At 36.5% G+C, this 20,112-nt stretch overlaps 1 protein-coding gene across 1 annotated transcript in view; it reads left to right on the forward strand.

Annotated features, from left to right (window-relative positions):
- Positions 1-18,237, forward strand: part of tmem198a (transmembrane protein 198a) — a 33,425-nt gene extending 15,188 nt beyond the window's left edge. Inside the window, exons 2-7 of the mRNA XM_038293325.1 lie at positions 2,373-2,613; positions 8,739-8,977; positions 12,623-12,835; positions 13,319-13,442; positions 14,783-15,093; positions 16,285-18,237. Coding sequence (XP_038149253.1) covers positions 2,475-2,613; positions 8,739-8,977; positions 12,623-12,835; positions 13,319-13,442; positions 14,783-15,093; positions 16,285-16,434 — 1,176 coding nt within the window. The 5' untranslated portion in view covers positions 2,373-2,474 and the 3' untranslated portion in view covers positions 16,435-18,237. The remainder of the gene's footprint in view (positions 1-2,372; positions 2,614-8,738; positions 8,978-12,622; positions 12,836-13,318; positions 13,443-14,782; positions 15,094-16,284) is intronic.
- The last annotated feature ends 1,875 nt before the right edge of the window (positions 18,238-20,112 follow it).

Raw genomic sequence — 20,112 nt, forward strand, 5'->3', positions numbered from 1 at the left:
CACATGGTTTCGTCTCATTAGTTAAAGTGTTCAGCTAAATGTTTCTTCCAGCAATAGAGTCTGTAAACTCTAGTTTTCTGGCTTTGTGTCACAATTTTGCCTCTGTAAAAATAAACTTTACAATATGTTTTCTTAATAATTCAAATATTAAATGTAGTCTGTTGTGGAGATGCACATTTGTTGGGGAATGATGGGCAAAGGCTATGAGAATTCAATTTCTTAATGTAAATTTTATTTCATTAAATATTAGGCAAAAGGGAAATAAGAGCTGATGATAAAATTAGCATTTTACAAACTACAACAGAAATTAAACGCATGTATATAACATGTTCTTTTGTTAAATCCTCCCAACAGTGGTCAGTGGTCCCAACGTCTAGACCTCCATCTAACCAAGAATATTGTATTTTCTAAAACCTGAAAACTGCAGTTAAAAGGCACTCTCCTTCTAATCTGACATAGTTTGAGATGTTTTGCATAGAAGGATGTAGCTATTAAAAGCTTGGAGAGCTATGGAGATATAATAATAAATACTTGTAGCGTAAACAGACATTAAAGTGTTTATATTTTATTTTGATAGAGGAACATTATATAAGGCACATTTTCATGATGATTTTTATCTTAATCTCTTATCTGTTCTTGTTACTTTACAGTTAATAGTACTTTGTTTTAGTAGGTCACATAAAAACCCCAAATAAAAGGCATAGAATCGACAACACATGAAAGACTTTGGCGGAGCTTCCAATATTTTTCTTAAGTCTTTGCGAATGTGCATTATGTGCATTTACTATTTTTTTTTAATGAATATAGGTGGGAAGAAGAAAGAATAAAAAGAAATGCAGGTTTGTCATCTGTCATCTCAGACATTAAAGGTTCACTGATCTGGATTAGAGAGCCTTTTTATGGTAATGGATACGGAGAAGGAATAACCAAAACCATTAACAACAGTGAAAGGAAATTTGATGATTGTAACAGTTCCAGAAGGTTCAGATAGCATTACCCACCCTTGGAATGAAATGTGTTTTTTTAAAACCAGGAATAGACAAAATATTTGTAAAATACACAGTGTAGTACTTCATATGCTTAATGAGCTGGTGTATAAAATGCAGCACTGATGCTTTTATACAAATGTATCAACTGCTGAGGTCTTAATTTGTGTCTCAGCTAGACATTTAACCACTGGGATGTGGTACATGAATGAGTGTGAAGCTGTGTGTGGGTGTTTGGCTGGCAGCAACACTCTGTGCTTCATGAATCACACAACGCACTGCAACAAAATAGAAAAAGATTTTTTAGATGCTTTAGTAAAGCATTTTTCTACTTAGCAGATGTTTTAAATCTTTAAAGCTTTTGGCAAACACAATTTTAAAACATCATTTTTATTTGTTGCATATAGATCGACATAATTCTTTGGTCTTCCACAAACCACAATGATGGCAGCTTTGTTACATGTAAGCATCAAAAGTTCTTGTTTGGATAAAATAAGATATAAGACTGCTTGCTTTACAACTGCTTGCTACACACACAAAAAATCCTCCTGATCTCTGTACCTGTCATAATCCCGGAAATAGTGATAAATTAAAGCATATGTTGAATGTAAAGACTGACATTCATTATCTTTAAAGTTCTGTTTTTCTGACATGAAAATCATGATGACTTAAGACTCTTAAATTCAGAGTATTCTTCATACAAAAAAGTGATTCTGAGGGGTTTAGACAGAGTTTACACATATAAATCTAATGTGAGAATAAAGAACAGATTATATGATGAAGAAGAGAAAGCTATGGGGCAAATGTGTCAGCCCTCAGCTATTATCAGTCACAATCTGTGCTTTTTTCTCACACCTTTATCACTTAATAATACTAGAACAAGGGAACAATAAATCAGTTTCTTACATTTCTCTTATTTGTTTACTGCTGAAAGCATCATTGTTGCTTCAAGTGAATTGTTAGAGAAAGTATGATGCAAATATTTTTTTCTTTTGGTTTACAGGCCTTTGCCTGTAAGAAAAAAAATCAATAAACTGTCTTGTAATAGTGCCACAAATTCAGACAAAATGTTAATTTATGAAAATGAATTCTGTTTCGCTCTATACAGCAACTTGTATTTGTGCTGCACCATCCTCCCTATTTGTTACAACATTTAATGGACTTGTTAGTCAGCAATACTGGCTGCACTGCATTTCATTTTAAGAAGGACTTTTGTGAACTTCTTTCTTCAGATGTTTTGTTTTTCAAAATTATGGAACATGACTACCGCAGTGTCAGCACTCACAGCTGAGTACTTAGAAGAGCAATCAATAATCGCTCCTCCTCTCTTCTTTTTTTCATGTCCTCATTCATTTCCATTCCCCTCTTTGTCACCCTTTTCTACAGGCAAATACGTCTCCATGGGAGAGGTCCGCTGATCCAAGAATCCCTGTGTCTTTTACCCCTCCCCATCCACCCTTGAACCCTTCCCCCTCTAGTGGAGCCACAATGACTTCCACAAGCCAGCTTCTGGGTTTAGCTGAGATGGGCCTAAAGTGTGACCAGGAGATTGAGAGGAGGTATGAAATCGTACCATCGGTGGTCTGCTCCATGTGCTGCCTCTTTGGAATCATCTACTGCTTCTTTGGTGAGTGAAGCTGTGAAAGAAGACTCCCATCATTCACTTAATGTGAGATTTATGGTGAAGTCATTAGTACTGTGCGTTTAAAATAATAACCATCCCCCTAATCAATAAGTAATTCACAATAATTATTCTCATTCTTACTATAAGGACATTTTTTCAGACTCCGGGCTTAGAAGAAACACAACACACACACACAATTACATATAAAAACACTTCTAGGAAATATAGAACAGCCTTAGATGATAAAACTGGAAAATGTAAAGCACTCCCACAGGAAGAAAGAATAAAGAAAACCCTTTAGAAGCAAAAAAAATAAAAATAGAAGAAATCAGTAGAGGATAGAATTTTTAATTTTTCTAATATTTTAATTTGTTTAAATGTTTAAAATGTTTATACACATTTTGTGTTTTTCTAAACCCCTTAATTTATTTAGAAGGGGCTATGAACTTAGAACTATTATCTTGTATGTATATTTTAGTTCTAGCATTAAGGCACAATAATCCTTATTTAGGCCTATATTTGTGCTAGCACTGAGCGAAGTCACAAATAATAACAACTCTGAATTTCTTAAAGGGAACAAGGAATCTGATAGAGTACCTTGGAAATGTTATAATACTACTGAACCTTTTAGTTTCCGTCACCCTACAATCGCATCTGCTGTTTTATTGCAGTGTAATGTCATAGATCAACAACGTAGGGAATAGTTTTTAGGTGGCAGGAAATGATACATGGGATTCTAAAGTTTAAAAATCTTTGAAGTATTCTTGCTGTCTTTATTTTAAGAGTGCTTTTATAATCCATAAGGGATATTACTGCAACTCACATTATGCTGGGTTTTACAGATAAACTCTAGATGCTGATAGCGTTTGGCTGTAAGATCCCCTGTGGTGGTCTGTCTTGTATCAAATCTAAAGAAGCCACTGACTGAAGAAACTGTTTTGTGACAATGTGATGGAAAGGAGGCTCCGGGTTGTTAATATTGTTGTTTATCTTATGAAATCCTTGCTTGCTCAACCATCTCCACAGGAGTCCCTGTAGAAAACAGCCACCCGCCTTTAATGGGTTGCTGGCACTGATGCTTCAACAGCAACAGATGATGGCAGAGGAGATCACTCTCTTCACAATGGACTTAAAGAATATTTGCAGGATCTTACTGCAAACATTTAAAGCCCTAAAGGCTGATGTATACTAAGAGACCAGGTCGTCTGCATGTGTGTCACCGTGAACGCAATGTGCCTCCACTCCTTCCGCAGAGACTCTGGTGCACCTCTCAAAATTTGTAGGTGACCGCAGGCAGTATTGTAGACAGGAGGTCTCTGATTGTTGAAATCTACATCCACTCTACACTATGTGTATTTCCTGTTTGGTACCTTACCAGCTTTTTTGTTTATATGACCTCCATTGTGGAAAAAACGACTCATGATGTTGGACCAGCTAGAAGAGCAAACTGCGTGTTAACACTGGGACCCTTTTTCCACCTGGATCCCCGCTCTTTTTCACCCTCATGTCTCTCCTTTGTTGCCTAAATTTGCCCCCACTTCCTCACCGCCTTGGCCATATATAGACCCACAGCTAGTTCATGATTGTCGCTCTTGCGTTCTGGCGTGGAATAACATTGTGCAGACTACGCTTCAATATTAAGCATAAATCAAAAATATCTGCAACAAGCTCACTGCGAGACACTGCTACGGGAGTATAACCAATCCTTAAGCTTCCTCTAGAAGTCCAGTCTGTTTAATTCCTTCTTCTAGAGGTCTTTATGGTTGTAGCTTCCGCCCAGTTTGTTGTTTAGGTGAACATCAAGGTATTTAGTCCTCTGAGAGTACAGCCCCCCTGGTGATTCTGTCTCACTGAATACCTGGACTCACTCTGACAAACTGATCTGTTTTCACAGCTACCTTCAAATATTTTCTTTTTGCTAAAAATCAAATCAAAATGATGTAATCTTGGAGATTCCTATTCCTGACCTCAAAAATATGAAAAAATATAAAACATTACAAAAGCTTCTTCCACAAAACATGTTTCTTTTATTATTTTTAGGTATAGCAACACAAGCTAAATTATTTATTCTCAAATCACCGCTCACTGAGTTAAAGAAGGTAAATATTACAGGTAAAGCTATTTTTTTCTTCTCTTACTTTTAACTTTTTGAAACAAAAATAGTTACCTCTCATTCTAGTGGTGGTTCTAGATCAAATTTCCCAGGAGAGCCAGGTGTTTTTTCCTGGGGGCACTGAACAAAAGACCTAAACAAAAACAGGGAAACATTTCATTGTTTTATATATTTACTGAAACAAAGAGCAATTTTGCCATCTAGCAGAAAACTGTTATCCTATTTGAAAATGACAGATGCTAAAAGTGTCATGAAACAAGGACAGATGGACCCAGTATTCAAGGAGACAGTTAGTGGGCAAGTTTAAAACATGTATTTAATGAAAAACAAAACTAAAAGGGGAGCTGCTAGGATCTGTGGCACACGGCAACTGCAGGTGGGAGGCGGGGCACCGCCCAATCTCAGACACTCTGTTAGTGGGAGAAACACAGGTAAGTGACCACGATCATCTGACAGAAGATGATTATCTGAGTTGGTCACTTACCTGGTCCAGTCCAAGAGTGTCCCACAGTGCTGCAGTCCCAGAGGTCAAGCTGGAGGCCGATCCTGGTCAGGGATGCAGAACAGACAGGAACAGACAGAACCAGGCTTCCAGGACTCGTAGAGCTCCCAGAAAGGTTCAGACTCCAACAGAGTCTGGAAGCGTTACCAGGCGGTCACGCACAGGAGCAGACAGGAGCAGATGCAGACGGGGAGGCTCAGTGGAAGAGGGTAGCAGAGACAGGACGTGGAACCAGAACTTGATGCAGGACCTTTAAACTGGTCTCCTCCTTGGAGCAAGGCTTACTTGGATAAAAACTGAACCTCCCCGCGTATAGAGCCAAAAACCCTGAGGACTCAGCAGGGGAGGAACAGTGGACAAGCAGGAGACGAGACAGACCGAAAAACCCTCTTTCCACTAGCCACCAGGATCCAGGACAAGAACCTTGCAATCAACAAAACAAACAGGCTAATAGAAAGACAAATAATGATCTGGCCCCGAATGCTCAGGCAGAACAGAATATAAACCAAAGGAAACAGGTGAGAGGAATAAATGATAGTTGAGGCAGGGAGGGAAAACGACAGGTGAAAGAAATAACCAATTAAGGGAGAGCAAACAGGCCAGATCATGAGAAAAAGGGCAACAACTTTATTTTTTTAAATCATCAATACAATAAAACCATAAAAAACAAAAAAATTGATGGGTCCAAGGGACCTACTGTATCAGTTGCTGTTTTCATTTTCAGGTTGTGTGGACCCAAATGCAAAGACGGAAGTTGTGGTGGTTTCTTGCAGATTTAATGTAGATCCAAAAGGCAACAGAAGCAAGTTCAAAAACCAAAACAAAACAGAAAACCAAAAAACCAGGAGACGTCATGGAAAACTCACATGAGGAGCAAAGAAAAGATGAGCAACCAGCACTGAGACACTGCACAAGAGGAGTATAAATGGGAGACTGAACAAAGACTGGGCTAATGAGCTGACAAGGAGCAGGCGTGGATGGAAGCATACAGAAGGGAGCTAGAGGAAAGAGACTGAAACAAGGGGGCAACAGAGGGTAAACAACATTAGAAATATAACCAAGAAACAACTAGAAAGACACAACATGAAAATTAAACCAATGAAAACTCAAAAAGAAAACTAAACAGAACCAAAACCATGACAATCATATTCTATTTATCATTCATTTATTTATTTTGTGTCAGGTCTTCGGTACAGGGGCCATAACAAGCCCAGGGTCATGGGCACTGGCCCCTGTTGGCCCCCCGTCTAGAAACACCCAAGGTTCTGCTGGAGATACTGAAATTCTGAACAACCTACTTATTGAATAAAAACACAGGATGGCTTAGTGACCATAATGGATTGTGGTCATATGTTAATGCTTAAATATAGAATTGGGTCAAAATGATATATAAAGTAAACATTAATGTATTTCACTAAGTTTGCTCCATAATTTAAATTCTTATTGGTCAAATACCCACAAGCTGATATTTTAAAGCCTTTCTTTCTGTTAATGATGATGATTCTCTGCCTACAGCTAGGAAAAATACATTTAGTTTCTAAGATTACAATACTTAATCTGGGTAATAAAAATAAATTGTTTAATACAAAAGTTTTGGCTAATGAAAAGTATTCAAGTCCTGCTTATATGAAGTTATTTTTAAAAGGTACATTTCATCTGAAAAATTAGCCTTGCTTAAACACATTTTCGCACCAAGCTGTACTTGTAGCGAATTGATTGTGAAAAGAATGCTTTGAGTAACCCCATGTTATATAGATTATCTATGAATGTACCAAACTCTGCACTGAGATCCAGTCATACAAATCCATTGTTAATAAAATGTTGGAGAAGGTATTGTCACTCAATTGATAAATAGCTTGTCTCAATGAAGAAATTGGTGATGATCCAAACCTAATTGGAGAAAAAAAATTGGTTGTATTGGTTGATTTTATCCAGAAGCTTTTATGGTGCAAATCAGGAGTGAGGTTGCCGAAATGAGACTGATAAAGAAAAGCAAAAGGGAGATAACACGAGGGAGGACATGAGCTGATTAAGTGAGGATGAACAGATGGGATTGGCTGATGGCTTGAGGTAGAGAAAAGAACAGAGCAAAAGATAAAGACGGAAGGATGAGCAGAGAAGAAGAGAGGTAGTGGAACAGTTGGGGGGATAAACGACTGAGAGGAAAGGATGAGTCACTAAAACCATTAGCAGGAAATAGGAGGTGACATATTACAGAAAATTCATTTATTGATTGACAGAAATCATGAGATATTAATTATTTAACAGCTACAGCAGTAATCAAAATGTCCGTAGAAGTTTCAGTTATGACTTGTGTATGTTCAGGCATAATGTAGCTTAAATGCAAACAACTGTAAAAAGCTACAGCATCATCAGCAAACATTGGAGATAAAAGATATCAGAAAACCCGCAGAGAACTGTATACCAGGACTAAAAATGCTTTGAGAATCCATTCAATTAAATGAGCTCTGGTCACAGGAACAAGGCTTGGACATGGGTTATATAAGTGTATAAAAGTGTATTGTGTTGCTCAGTGGTTCACTGCCTGATTAAACAAAAATAATATTCTGAGGTCGGGCACCCTAGAGACTGAGACCAATCTGAGATAGAAAAAGATTTAGAAAGGAATAATAATGAATTTGAAGCCAGAGAAGATTGAAATAACTGAGAAGCTCAGCTTTTAATGATTTGGAAAGATTTTCTATGGTTTCATTTGGAAAAAGTCATAAAAAAACAGACAGGAACACATTTTGAAACATAAAATTAGGATAACAGCCAATGTTTCCATTACTCCTCTTTACTGATGAATTTAGCAATATTAATAAAATAGCTCTTTTGTAAGATTTAGAGAGTTTGGAGAGCACATTTCTTTTTATTTACAAAGAACTACGGAGTCTTTCAGTTATATTTGATCTATTCTGGTGCAATCTCTCTACCTAATTTTAATCTGTAAAGTACGCAGCAATCAATTGTATTGCCAAGCGAAGGAAATGGATTTGCACAGTTGGATAATAAGAATACATTTGCAAATCAAGCAAACCCTAAATGTGCGTCTTATTAAAGAGTTGCTCATCTTAAGAGCATGTTTTAAGTAAAACAGTCATGGGAATGGATTGGATAGAATGGATTTTTTTCTAAATCCTATGTTGATGTCCTGTCACTTAAAAAAAATCTGATTTCAAACAAAAAGGTAATATATCTAAATGTTGTAAAACCTGAATATTGATTAGACTATTGAAAGATGTATTGCTTTGTTGATGATATTAATAAGAAGTCTATTACTTTCCTTATTGTTCATTAGTCTTTACACAGTTTATAACAAAGCATAATAGTCTTGATGAATTAAGCCTCGGTTCATTTTATGCAACACTAATCACAATAAATCATTGAACATTTGCAAGCTCAATGTGATGAATAAAATATATTAGCTAGTGTTTGCACACATATATTTGCTAAGCATCTAATTTATGTGTTTGCCTCACAAACTGACAGTGTTCTGTTTTTTCCCTTTAGGCTATCGATGCTTTAAGGCAGTGTTGTTTCTAACTGGCCTGATGTTTGGCTCTGTGGTCATCTTCATGCTGTGCTATAAGGAGAGGGTAATGGACACTCAGCTGAGCGTAGAGGCGTCTGTCGGCATTGGCCTGGGCATTGGGACACTGTGTGGCTTGGTAACCATGTTGGTCCGCAGTGTGGGTCTGTTTATGGTAGGCCTGCTGCTGGGCCTGCTGGTTGGCGTTGCATCACTTGTGGTAATTCCTTTCCTTTTTTCTTTTTTTTACTTTTCAGGGACATTTAAAATACATTGAGATAAAGCATTATTGTTGTCATTATAAGAGATGCACTGATCAAATATTTGTGACCAATGTAGCAATCTCTAGCAGCGTTTTTTTTCAAAGATTTTTCAATTTTATCCAAATTCATTTTTTTATTTATTTTTTTCTGCTGATTGGTTAATCCAGGAGTAGACATCTTACTATCTTTATTAATGATGGTTCTCATGAAAGCCTACTTTAAAATGATGATGTCAGTGATCAGCATTAACTTTTCTAAGTTTCTTTTAAACAATTATATTGCAAAATCAGGTACAAATTTACCAAAGCTGCAAAAGTATAGTAAGAGACCCAATTGACTCACTTCCTTTTAATTACACTGAAGCCCTGTGTTGTAGTTGCCATAATGACTAGCTAACATGCTTCTTTGCAAAATACACTTTTCTTTGAAACAGTTTTATTCATGTCTTTACTTTATCTACATTTATTAACTTCTCACAGAGACTGAACATTTGGAACTTTCAGGTTCCTTTGCTCATTAATTACTTTGAAACAATTCTTGAATTTAAAATGAAAAGTAGAACCAAAGTACATCAATTTAGCAGACAACTTCAGAACTGAATTAAAAAGAACAAAACAAGCTCAGTGCATAAAACGTTGATAGATGCTAATGAATGCACATTTAGGTCAAGAAAAAACTTTGCTAAGCAACTTTACTTGCTGTGGCAGTATTTGCTGGTAGACTTGATGATATGTTGGAAATTAATTTGAGAATAAAATGCACAACTTACTATCTAGTTTCAACTGGCGATCCCTCCCCTTGTTAGAGAGCAATTCCTATTTCAGTATAAGATCAGTCAGATCAGAAGATAAAGGACTCCATTGAGAATAGTTTCAGAGTCTCCCTGCCATAAATGGTCATTAAAAACTTATTAGGAACATATGCAGCTGTGCAGGACAGCAGTTAGTGTGAAACAGGGTTTGCTAATACTTTAAAGTAAAGAAAAATATTTTATAGAGTTAACATGTTAATTTCCTTTAGCAACTATATCTAAACACCATCTTCTGTGATCGTTACCTAGAGTCAGTCCCTCATGTTTTAGAATCTGTCCCTGATTCAGTGTGATAGACAGTGTGATAGACTATCTACTATCACTTGATTTAGAAGCCTGTTATTCACCAATTTATGCCAGGGCATTTAGAAACACTCCCCTAGAGAGCATAGATATGTTTTCAAATTACAGATTGAAGTTTACCGGTATGTCAAAATCACAGAGCAAATAAGCTGTTTTCCACTCAGCCTTTGTGTTATCTGTTGAGCATGTCTCTCCCTTTACTCTTTGAAAAACCAAAGATATGTCTCGACATGTCACAGCAACAAAAGAAAATAAAAAAAGAAATAACATGTCTTAGATAGTTTTAGACTTGGTGGCTTAATCGTAATAACTACAAAGGGCTCGTCATAGTGTATTGACTAATTGGAAGAAAATTAGATTTTTTCATTCCTGGCTGATCTGCCACAGCTCATACTGTAGCTGATCAAAGTGAAATATTTAACATCCAACTAAATTTAAATATTTCAGTAGATAATAATACTAATAGAATAAATTAATAGAATAAATTGATAATAATAAAACTAAATTCAAAGCTTTTCTTTTTCTCAGAAAATTCTCTAACTTTCCAGGTTTGCATCAGTGGTTATAAAGCAATCAACAACCTACTTTTTTCTACAGGTGCTGGTCATAAAATTAGAATATCATGAAAAAGTAGATTGATTTCAGTAATTCCATTTAAAAAGTGAAACTTGTATATTATATTCATACATTACATACAAACTCATATATTTCAGATGTTTATTTTGTTTAATTTTGATGATTACAAATGACAACAAATGAAAATCTCAAATTCATCATATCAGAAAATTAGAATATTGTGAAAAGGTTCAAAATTGATGGCCCCTGGTGCCACACTCTAATCAGCTAATTAACTCAAACCACCTGCAAAAGCCTTTAAATGGTATTTCAGTCTAGTTCTATAGGCTACACAATCATGGGGAAGACTGCTGACTTGACAGTTGTCCAAAAGACGACCATCGACACCTTGCACAAGGAGGGCAAGACACAAAAGGTCATCGCTAAAGAGGCTGGCTGTTCACAGAGCTCAGTGTCCAAGCACATTAATAGAGAGGCGAAGGGAAGGAAAAGATGTGGTCGAAAAAAGTGTACAAGCAAGAGAGATAACCGCACCCTGGAGAGGATTGTGAAACAAAACCCATTCAAAAATGTGGGGGAGATTCACAAAGAGTGGACTGCAGCTGGAGTGAGTGCTTCAAGAACCACCACACACAGACGTATGAAAGACATGGGTTTCTGCTGTCGCATTCCTTGTGTCAAGCCACTCTTGAACCACAGACAGCGTCAGAAGCGTCTAAAGAGAAACAGGACTGGACTGCTGGTGAGTGGTCCAAAGTCATGTTCTCTGATGAAAGTAAATTTTGCATTTCCTTTGGAAATCAAGGTCCCAGAGTCTGGAGGAAAAGAAGAGAGGCACTTCATCCACGTTGCTTGAAGTCCAGTGTAAAGTTTCCACAGTCAGTGATGGTTTGGGGTGCCATGTCATCTGCTGGTGTTGGTCCATTGTGTTTTCTGAGGTCCAGGGTCAACGCAGCCACATACCAGGAAGTTTTAGAGCACTTCATGCTTCCTGCAGCTGACCAACTTTTTGGAGATGCAGATTTCATTTTCCAACAGGACTTGGCACCTGCACACAGTGCCAAAGCTACCAGTACCTGGTTGAAGGACCATGGTATCCCTGTTCTTAATTGGCCAGCAAACTCTCCTGACCTTAACCCCATAGAAAATCTATGGGGTATTGTGAAGAAGAAGATGCAATACACCAGACCCAACAATTCAGAAGAGCTAAAAGCCACTATTAGAGCAACCTGGGCTATCATAACACCTGAGCAGTGCCACAGACTGATCGACTCCATGCCACGCCGCATTGCTGCAGTAATACAGGCCAAAGGAGGCCCAACTAAATACTGAGTGCTGTACATGCTCATACTTTTCATGTTCATACTTCTCAGTTGGCCAACATTTCTATAAATCCTTTGTTTTTATTGGTCTTCAGTAATATTCTAATTTTCTGATATGATGAATTTGAGATTTTCATTTGTTGTCATTTGTAATCATCAAAATTAAACAAAATAAACATCTGAATTATATGAGTTTGTATGTAATGTATGAATATAATATACAAGTTTCACTTTTTAAATGGAATTACTGAAATCAATCTACTTTTTCATGATATTCTAATTTTATGACCAGCACCTGTACTTAATGACTTCATTAATCTCTCATTGTCAAGTATTTTTGTTATTTGTATGTTTTTATAATAAGGTGAACATTTTTAGCATTTTATATATCTTATCATTACAAATTAACTAGGCTAGCCTAGTTAATTAAAGTTAAAGGCCTTGTTTGAAGCCCAGACAAAAAGACATCTCTAAATCTCATGTCAGGGTCGATTTTTCGTAATGCTAATGGTTTAACATGTATATAGAAGGTACCATAGAAAACGGGGAATACTAAGCAAATCTACTGTATTTTTTTTTATCAATTTCAGGTAATGGAGGAATTCTATCATCCTAAAACAGTGTGGGTTCCTCTGGGCATTCTTCTGGGCTCCGGTACATTGTTTGCCGTCCTTACTCTTCAGTGGCAACGCTGCTTCGTCACCTTCTCCACAGCAACATTCGGCTCTGCCGTCATCACAGTCACAGTGGATTACTTTATAGAGCTGTTTGCCTTAGTGCACTACATCTATGAGAGACTCAAGGTCAGAACAGCAGCATAAAGCTGTGTGTTTGAGAGCGTGAGAGATCTATTTGTATTGTAAATGTCAATGTGATAGATGGATGATAGATAGATAGATAGATAGATAGATAGATAGATAGATAGATAGATAGATAGATAGATAGATAGATAGATAGATAGATAGATAGATAGATAGATAGATAGATAGATAGATAGATAGATAGATAGATAGATAGATAGATAGATAGATAGATAGATAGATAGATAGATAGATAGATAGATAGATAGATAGATAGATAGATAGATAGATAGATAGATAGATAGATAGATAGATAGATAGATAGATTTTTCAGGTTACACATATAAACTATACAGTGTGATCAAACAGAAATGTCTTAACATACAGTAGCTTAAGCAGGACATAAAAAGGAAGAACATAAGTTAAGATGTGTATTTTCACTACATCCAAAAACATTTAAAGAAAACGTATTGGCATTTATTACAGGTGGCACCAAAGAAACCTGTCTGCTGGTTTACCTGGGTCATTTTGGGGGTGTGGCCTGTCTTGACCCTCCTTGGAGTTCTGATCCAGTGGAAAGTTACTGCAGAGGGATTCTCTCACACAGAAGGTAAGTATATATCAATGTGGAAGTAATTTTGACACTGTCTTAACAGGAATCCAAAGTAAAATTCTTTTGATGGTGTATTTCTGTCAATAAGAGGTTTCCTGAGAGAGCAATTTGCCTGCTTTCTTCTTCTTAGAAATCAATAACAATACATCCTTATTTTGTTTCATTATTGTTTTTTTTTTCAATAATCTAGTTTCACCTATGTACTAGGAGATAGACTAAATTATATAAACACATCATAGTCTGTGTAAATTCTCAATCATTTACACACACCAGAGTAAAACAGGAAGGGAAATGATATGAGAAGCAAGTGCAAAACATTAAGAAGTATAAATAAATCAGGTCAAATATTTTCTCTTTACATTTTCTCATCAATAATTATGGGTGGAATGCTGTAATCAGAAACTTTTGTGGCCTCTCACTTCTCCAATCTTCATAAGATTGAGTCAATGCAATCAACTGGTTTTCCTTAGATAGAAAACTGAATCAATTTGACTGTATGATCTGGTTGAACTGTAAAGTGCCTTGAGATGACATGTGTTGTGAATTTGGCACTATATAAATAAACTGAATTGAATTGAATTGTGCTGGCAAACCAGCATGTTGGACCTCGCAGGATTGCTTTATCAACATAGCCACACCCATGCCCACACATACACACAGAAGATGTGCAAATAGAGGTTTGATGTAGGGAGAAATACGAAAGAGAAAGGGAGGGGGTATTATTACTCAGTTTTCCTAGCAGATGGTGCCTCATGTCCATATGCACTAAGGAACAATAACACACCACACAAAATGTTCACACACTAACACACACGCAATGTTTCTGTAAACAATATGAGGATATCTTCAACTGACATAAAATTCCTGAATCAACGCTTTTTAATGTTTTCGTGTTAAATAACTGGACAGTGAAGCAACATGGATTCTTGGGATGTTTACTTCTGAAAAGGGGATTAAAATAGCAAGTTCACACTCACCCACTACAGTACAGTATGTAGGGAAACTGAAGAGCTCAGTGCAAATTGATTAAGCAAGGAAATGACTCACCTCAAAAATAGATTTTTTTTTTCTATATTTTCTCTCTTTAAGCTGAATTTTATGTAAAACATCATATATTAAAATGAAAGCCAAATGACAGATTCACAGACAAAATAAAAATTTCCGGTTTACATTTTTTAACCACTCTTCTCTATGTCCTCTCTTCTTGGTATAATCGGCTACATTTGTTCCTCACTGGTTTTCTCTGTTGCAGTACACCCCCTCACTCTTGATTACTATTGTTCTCTTTCTTTCTTCCATTCAAAAATAATCACCCTGCTGTTCTTTTTGACCTTAAGTGGTACTAAGTCGACAGCAACGGCGGGTCCAGCTCATGCGGATCAGACAAAGGGAGGAGAAGCTGAAAAAGGAGAAAGAAAACAAGAAGAAGAAAAAACGTCAAAGCCAGAAGACTACCGTCAAGCAGAAGGTTCATTCCCATCACCACCAACATCACCAGCAGTACCACCACCCAGTGTCCTCCCACACTCATCACCAAAACCAGAGCTCTCAGCAGCCTAAGGTCCCTCCCCCTCCTACACATACAGAACCCGGATATCACCGCAAACCCAATCCTAAAAGACGCTTTGATGGAGATGTGCTTTCTCCGGTAATATTACAAAGCTTTTGTATTCTTAATACTTAATATAAACCGTTGTTATAGATGTTAGTATCTAAACTATTACATAGATTTATTTTTCTTTTTTGGAATCCACTGGTCAAACAACAATACAGATTGTATTGTTTATGGTGTTTTGTTTATTTTTATTGTGCAAAATGTGTCTCAAACAAGTATTCATATTAGGGCTGGGCAATACTGTTTAAAAATCAAATTTACAATTTTTTTCCTTAGATTTTTTTTTGTTGTTTTCCAGTGTTTTTATTGTCATTACATTGTCACAAGTACAGAGCAACGAAATTAACTCTCTGCATTTACCTATCCCCTTGGGGAGCAGTGGGCTGCCATTGTGCGCCACTCAGGGAGCAGTGAGGGGTTAAGGGTAAACTGATTTCACCCACAGGCCAAGGAATGCTTTAATTAAGATTTTTCCAATAATTCGATCTTCATAAACAAAAAATGTAATTTGAATATATTTTATTAATTAATCGTCCTGCCCTAATTAATAACTGTTTCCTTATTTTATTGTGATGCAATGACACATTAGAATGTATTTTATTGAGAATTAATTTGATGGTCCAACCTCAAGTATCACAAAAACACAATGTAAATGAAACATTGTTTTTCCTACAAATAATAACAACATGCAAACTGTGGCATACATTTAAATGTATTCAGCCCCATTAACCATGACACCCCTGTTTAATCAACTGCTGTCAGATGTCTCCTGATTAGTAAGTTTAGTCTAATTTAATAAGCAATATGTGGCTGTTCTGTTAAGACCGCAAACAAACAGAACTATGAAAACATGCCAGACAGATCAAGTATGAAGCTGTTGAGAGGGGTATATCTGCAAACCTACAAAGACATGGCAATCCAATTACATCCTCAGGCCAAGCAAAGAAAGCATTTTAGACATTTACGAAAAATATTGTGTGTGCTGACTGTGTTTTTGCAAAATGGTCTGTCAAATAAAATCTGAATAAAATACATTCAGGTTTTGTGCTTGTAAAGGTACATAATGCAATCCAATTCAGGAGATAATTTGTTCTTTCTTGCTAACTTTTTATGAAACACCTGTTTGCTTGTATACAAAAATAATTTTGTATGATATTTTACCACAAAACAACCACATAACCATTGGCAGTCTGTTTATGATGCCTTTTCTCTGTCCATCCACAGAGCTACATCAGAAGTTTCAGAGACAGACAGACTGAAAGACGGTCATACTCCCACACTCGAATGAGTCGCTCTCGGATGGCTCAACTTGACTACGACTGTGGCTCTCAAGTGCCTCTCACAGTCCCCAGTGGACCTCCAGTTCGGATCTGAAAACATTTAAACAACCACTGCCTCCCTCAAAAACTCTAAGAGACCAACAAAGGTGAAGACTTCATTAAGTCCATTCAACTGCCGGTTTAGCCAACTGAAGCTGATGTCTTCAAGATTATTTAACCTTAAATGGTTCAACCATGTTTGACTTTTTTTCTGCCCATTTAGATCTTTTAGACAGACTAAGGAACCAAGAATTTTATCTTGCAGGGAGCACAAATCAATTGCCATCAGATTATTCCATTTTTGCCTCTGTCATTTTTCTTTTTTTTTGTTGGGGCAGTGGAGAAAACTGACCTGTTTTATATGTAATCAAGTGAAGCGATGTGGAGGTGTCTTTGTCAGTGTGATGTACCATTTGACCTGCAATGGAATTGCTTATATATTGAAATATCAGGGTAATGATAGTTTTGTTCTTTTTTCATTAGGAGTTTTGCTTTGCAAGTTGTTCAAGGATGATCCCTTTTTGCTTTAGTTCTGGGGAGAATGCAGAGCAAACATAAAAACAAAGCTCTTCATTTTTTTTCATGGAGGTCTCTCTGCAAGAAAGAGTATTTTTTCCATTGGCCTTATATTTTTCACCATAGCTTGTAAATTCACAAAATGGTATCTGATCCTGTCTTTTATTTTTCTCCACAAAAATGGAGAGTTTTGGGTGTGAATCGAGCTGAACGGTTCAATCCAAAGAGCTCTTTTTTTAAATTCCCATTTTCTGCATCTTGTGCCATTTTACTTGGTAGACATGTTTACACCTCATTACTGACCTCCCTACATGCTTGAGCCCATGCCTTTTGTTTCTATGTTTAAGTGGACTCCTGAGCCCAGCCCTTCTCTGATGGGCTAGCTTAATTATTAGCAAACATGAGGGGGATTCATTTAAATCTCTGACAAGCATGCTGTACAATACTCTTCCCCCTCTTGTTTCGCCATACACTCCTTTGCTTAAAAGGATTAAATTCTGAAGGTTTTTAGGACATGAAGAGAAGGCCTTAAAGAAAGATTATCTTTTTAAAAAGAGCGAGATAAGATGAAATCATATGCAAATGGCACACTCTAATGTTTACTGCTGGACCTGTCTTTTAGACCTATTCTAGGTCTGTTTGTGTCAACATTGACTTTAATGTTAGCCTCTTTTTAATTAATGGGTTTCTTGTATTTATTCTGTTGAGCCACCATCAAGACAGAACAGATTCAATGTTTCTCAAAAGGAGTTTTATTTTATCTCAACCTTACTTAAACCTGAGATTTTTTTTTTTAAAACGCACAATTACTACTTAAGGAAATGTTACAATGAACAGTGACTGATTAAACTGGCTGAAACGATATTTTACAGTTTGAAGTTCGAGGATAGTTAAGCAAAAGAAAGATATTTGCATTTCAACTTAACTCTTTGTTACTGGATTACAAATTATTTACATCATAATCCACTGTTGCATGACAAAGCGTGTGTTATAACTTTATCCATTGTGTTGTGTTGTCGTTGTTGCCGAGATCTTTTTACCAAGAGTGTCCGGTTGAGTGGAGGTTTGAAGAGGACCCAAATACAGAGACTGAAGCTAAAGTGGTTTATTGGAGATTTAATAACAAAACATGGAAACTGAAGCAAAATCCAAAAATACCAAAATATAGAAAACGTCATGGAAAACTCATGAAGAGCAAAGAAATGACGAGGAAACAACAAAGACCAGGCTAATCAGCAGATTGGGAGCAGGTGTGGACAGAAGAATCTAGAAGGGAGCTAGGGGAAAGGACACTTACACAAGAGGGCAACAGGGGGCAAACAAGAAATACATAAGAAATAAAATACAAACAGAAACACCACAAAATTGGAATGAAACCAATAAAACTAAAAAAAAAAACTTCAAACAGAGCCAAAACCATGACAGAGGGTGAATAAACTCTATCCTTGCTTCTTGGTTCCAATGTCCAAGTAGAATTCTTTAAGAGGTTATGCTTTGTTTTTCAATGGATAGTTCAGTATATCTGAAGTGAAATTACTCATACAGGTATGTAGGTTACATACAGGTAATTATATCACCCTCAGTGGTATAAATCCAGATCAGTAGATTCCAAAAGCTGTAGCAATGTTTTAGTGTTAAACTGAAATAAATCTCATTCTCAGAATCATCATAACCTTTTATATAGTCACTATTTTATAAATTTAAGCTGTTGCCAGATGCACATTCATAATTGATTAACAAAGAAGACGGCCAATTTTTCCACAAGCAAGATAATAGATTTAGTGTACCACTTATGATTATTTTGTGTGAAATATTAGCTGATTGGTGGAATATGGGAAAGCCTTTTTGGTCAGAGTTTTAAAAAAAAGCTCAAATATCCTGCGAGTTTAGGAGAATGTTTTATATGGAATTTTACACTGTCTTACTTTTCTATTTGGTATTTAATCTGACCAGAATATGCTAAACATCTTAGGTTCTCAGGGCACGTTACATAAAGAAAGATTAATATGAGGCACCACCTCCTATTTTAATTTGGTACAGCTATGGTCAAGAAATCTGGTCCTCAGCCAAAGAACGAGATCCCAGATACAAGTGGCTGAAATTAGCTTCTTCTGCAGGGTTGCTGGGCACTCCCTTATAGGGGTGGAGCACCATCTTGAGAGAGATGCTTAAAGTTGAGCTGCCTCTCCTCCACATCGACAGGAGTCAGCTGAGCTGGTTAGGGTATCTTTTTCGGATGCCTCAGGAAGGGTTCCGAGGTTGACCCAGGATAGGATGGAGAGACTGTGTCTCTTAGCCAGCCTGGGAGCACTTTCTAAATTGGAAGTCCCTGGTTCTCCCTGCTTATACTGATGCCCACCCAGTCCCGGATAAAGTGGAAGACGACGAGTACAAATAAATAATGGTTGCATTAACCACACTGATAGTCATTTTACTGGAGTATATTTAAATATAATGTGATAGAAGTCCACTTTTGGTCTCAGATTAGACTTTAGCTTCAGTCTCATTGATCAACTAATCTTAATTTATGTATATGATACTAAGATAGTTTTCAACAGCAGACAGCTGTACCTTGTAACAGAAGCTCAGCTTTAAAAAAATCAGAGCTTTTAATTAAAACCATCTTCTGTTCCACTTCATTGTAATACTCCTGTGGTCTTTCACCATAGTCTCCGTAGTGGTGTAATTTTATTTTTTGCTTGTACCTCAGTCCTCTGTTTTATTTGACCTACTTGTGTTTTACTGTAGTAGTGATGTATGTTATCATATGTAAAAGCTAATCATTGGTTCCTCTCTTGCTTGTAATTGTTAAAGAAATCTGGTCATTCTTCAATGTATATCGCTTCTTCTTTTCATGTAGTACAACATTTTGATTGTAGATACTGACTTGTAAATAACTTTTCAGTCTGCAAATATTTGATTTTGTTATTAACATTAACATTATGCTGTGTTTGTTTTTTTCAGCTGAATATTTTTAATGGAGTAGACCCGTTTATGCTGTAAACCTGCTCTATGTTATTGATTTGACCTAATGTAAATATATCTTTCTCATCCTGCTGTTTAAATCTGTGATGATAAAATTCAGGAGAAAAATTTTAAACTTTAATTTGAACTTGGCTCTGACTCTTATTATTGTCACACAATTAGTTAAAAAACAAACGTCTACTAGGGAGATAACTTTGGTACTGGATTTAATATGGATGTACAGACAGCCCCT

Source organism: Cyprinodon tularosa, unplaced genomic scaffold (assembly GCF_016077235.1).
Source record: "Cyprinodon tularosa strain WSP-4 unplaced genomic scaffold, ASM1607723v1 ctg324, whole genome shotgun sequence".
Lineage (NCBI taxonomy): Eukaryota > Metazoa > Chordata > Actinopteri > Cyprinodontiformes > Cyprinodontidae > Cyprinodon > Cyprinodon tularosa.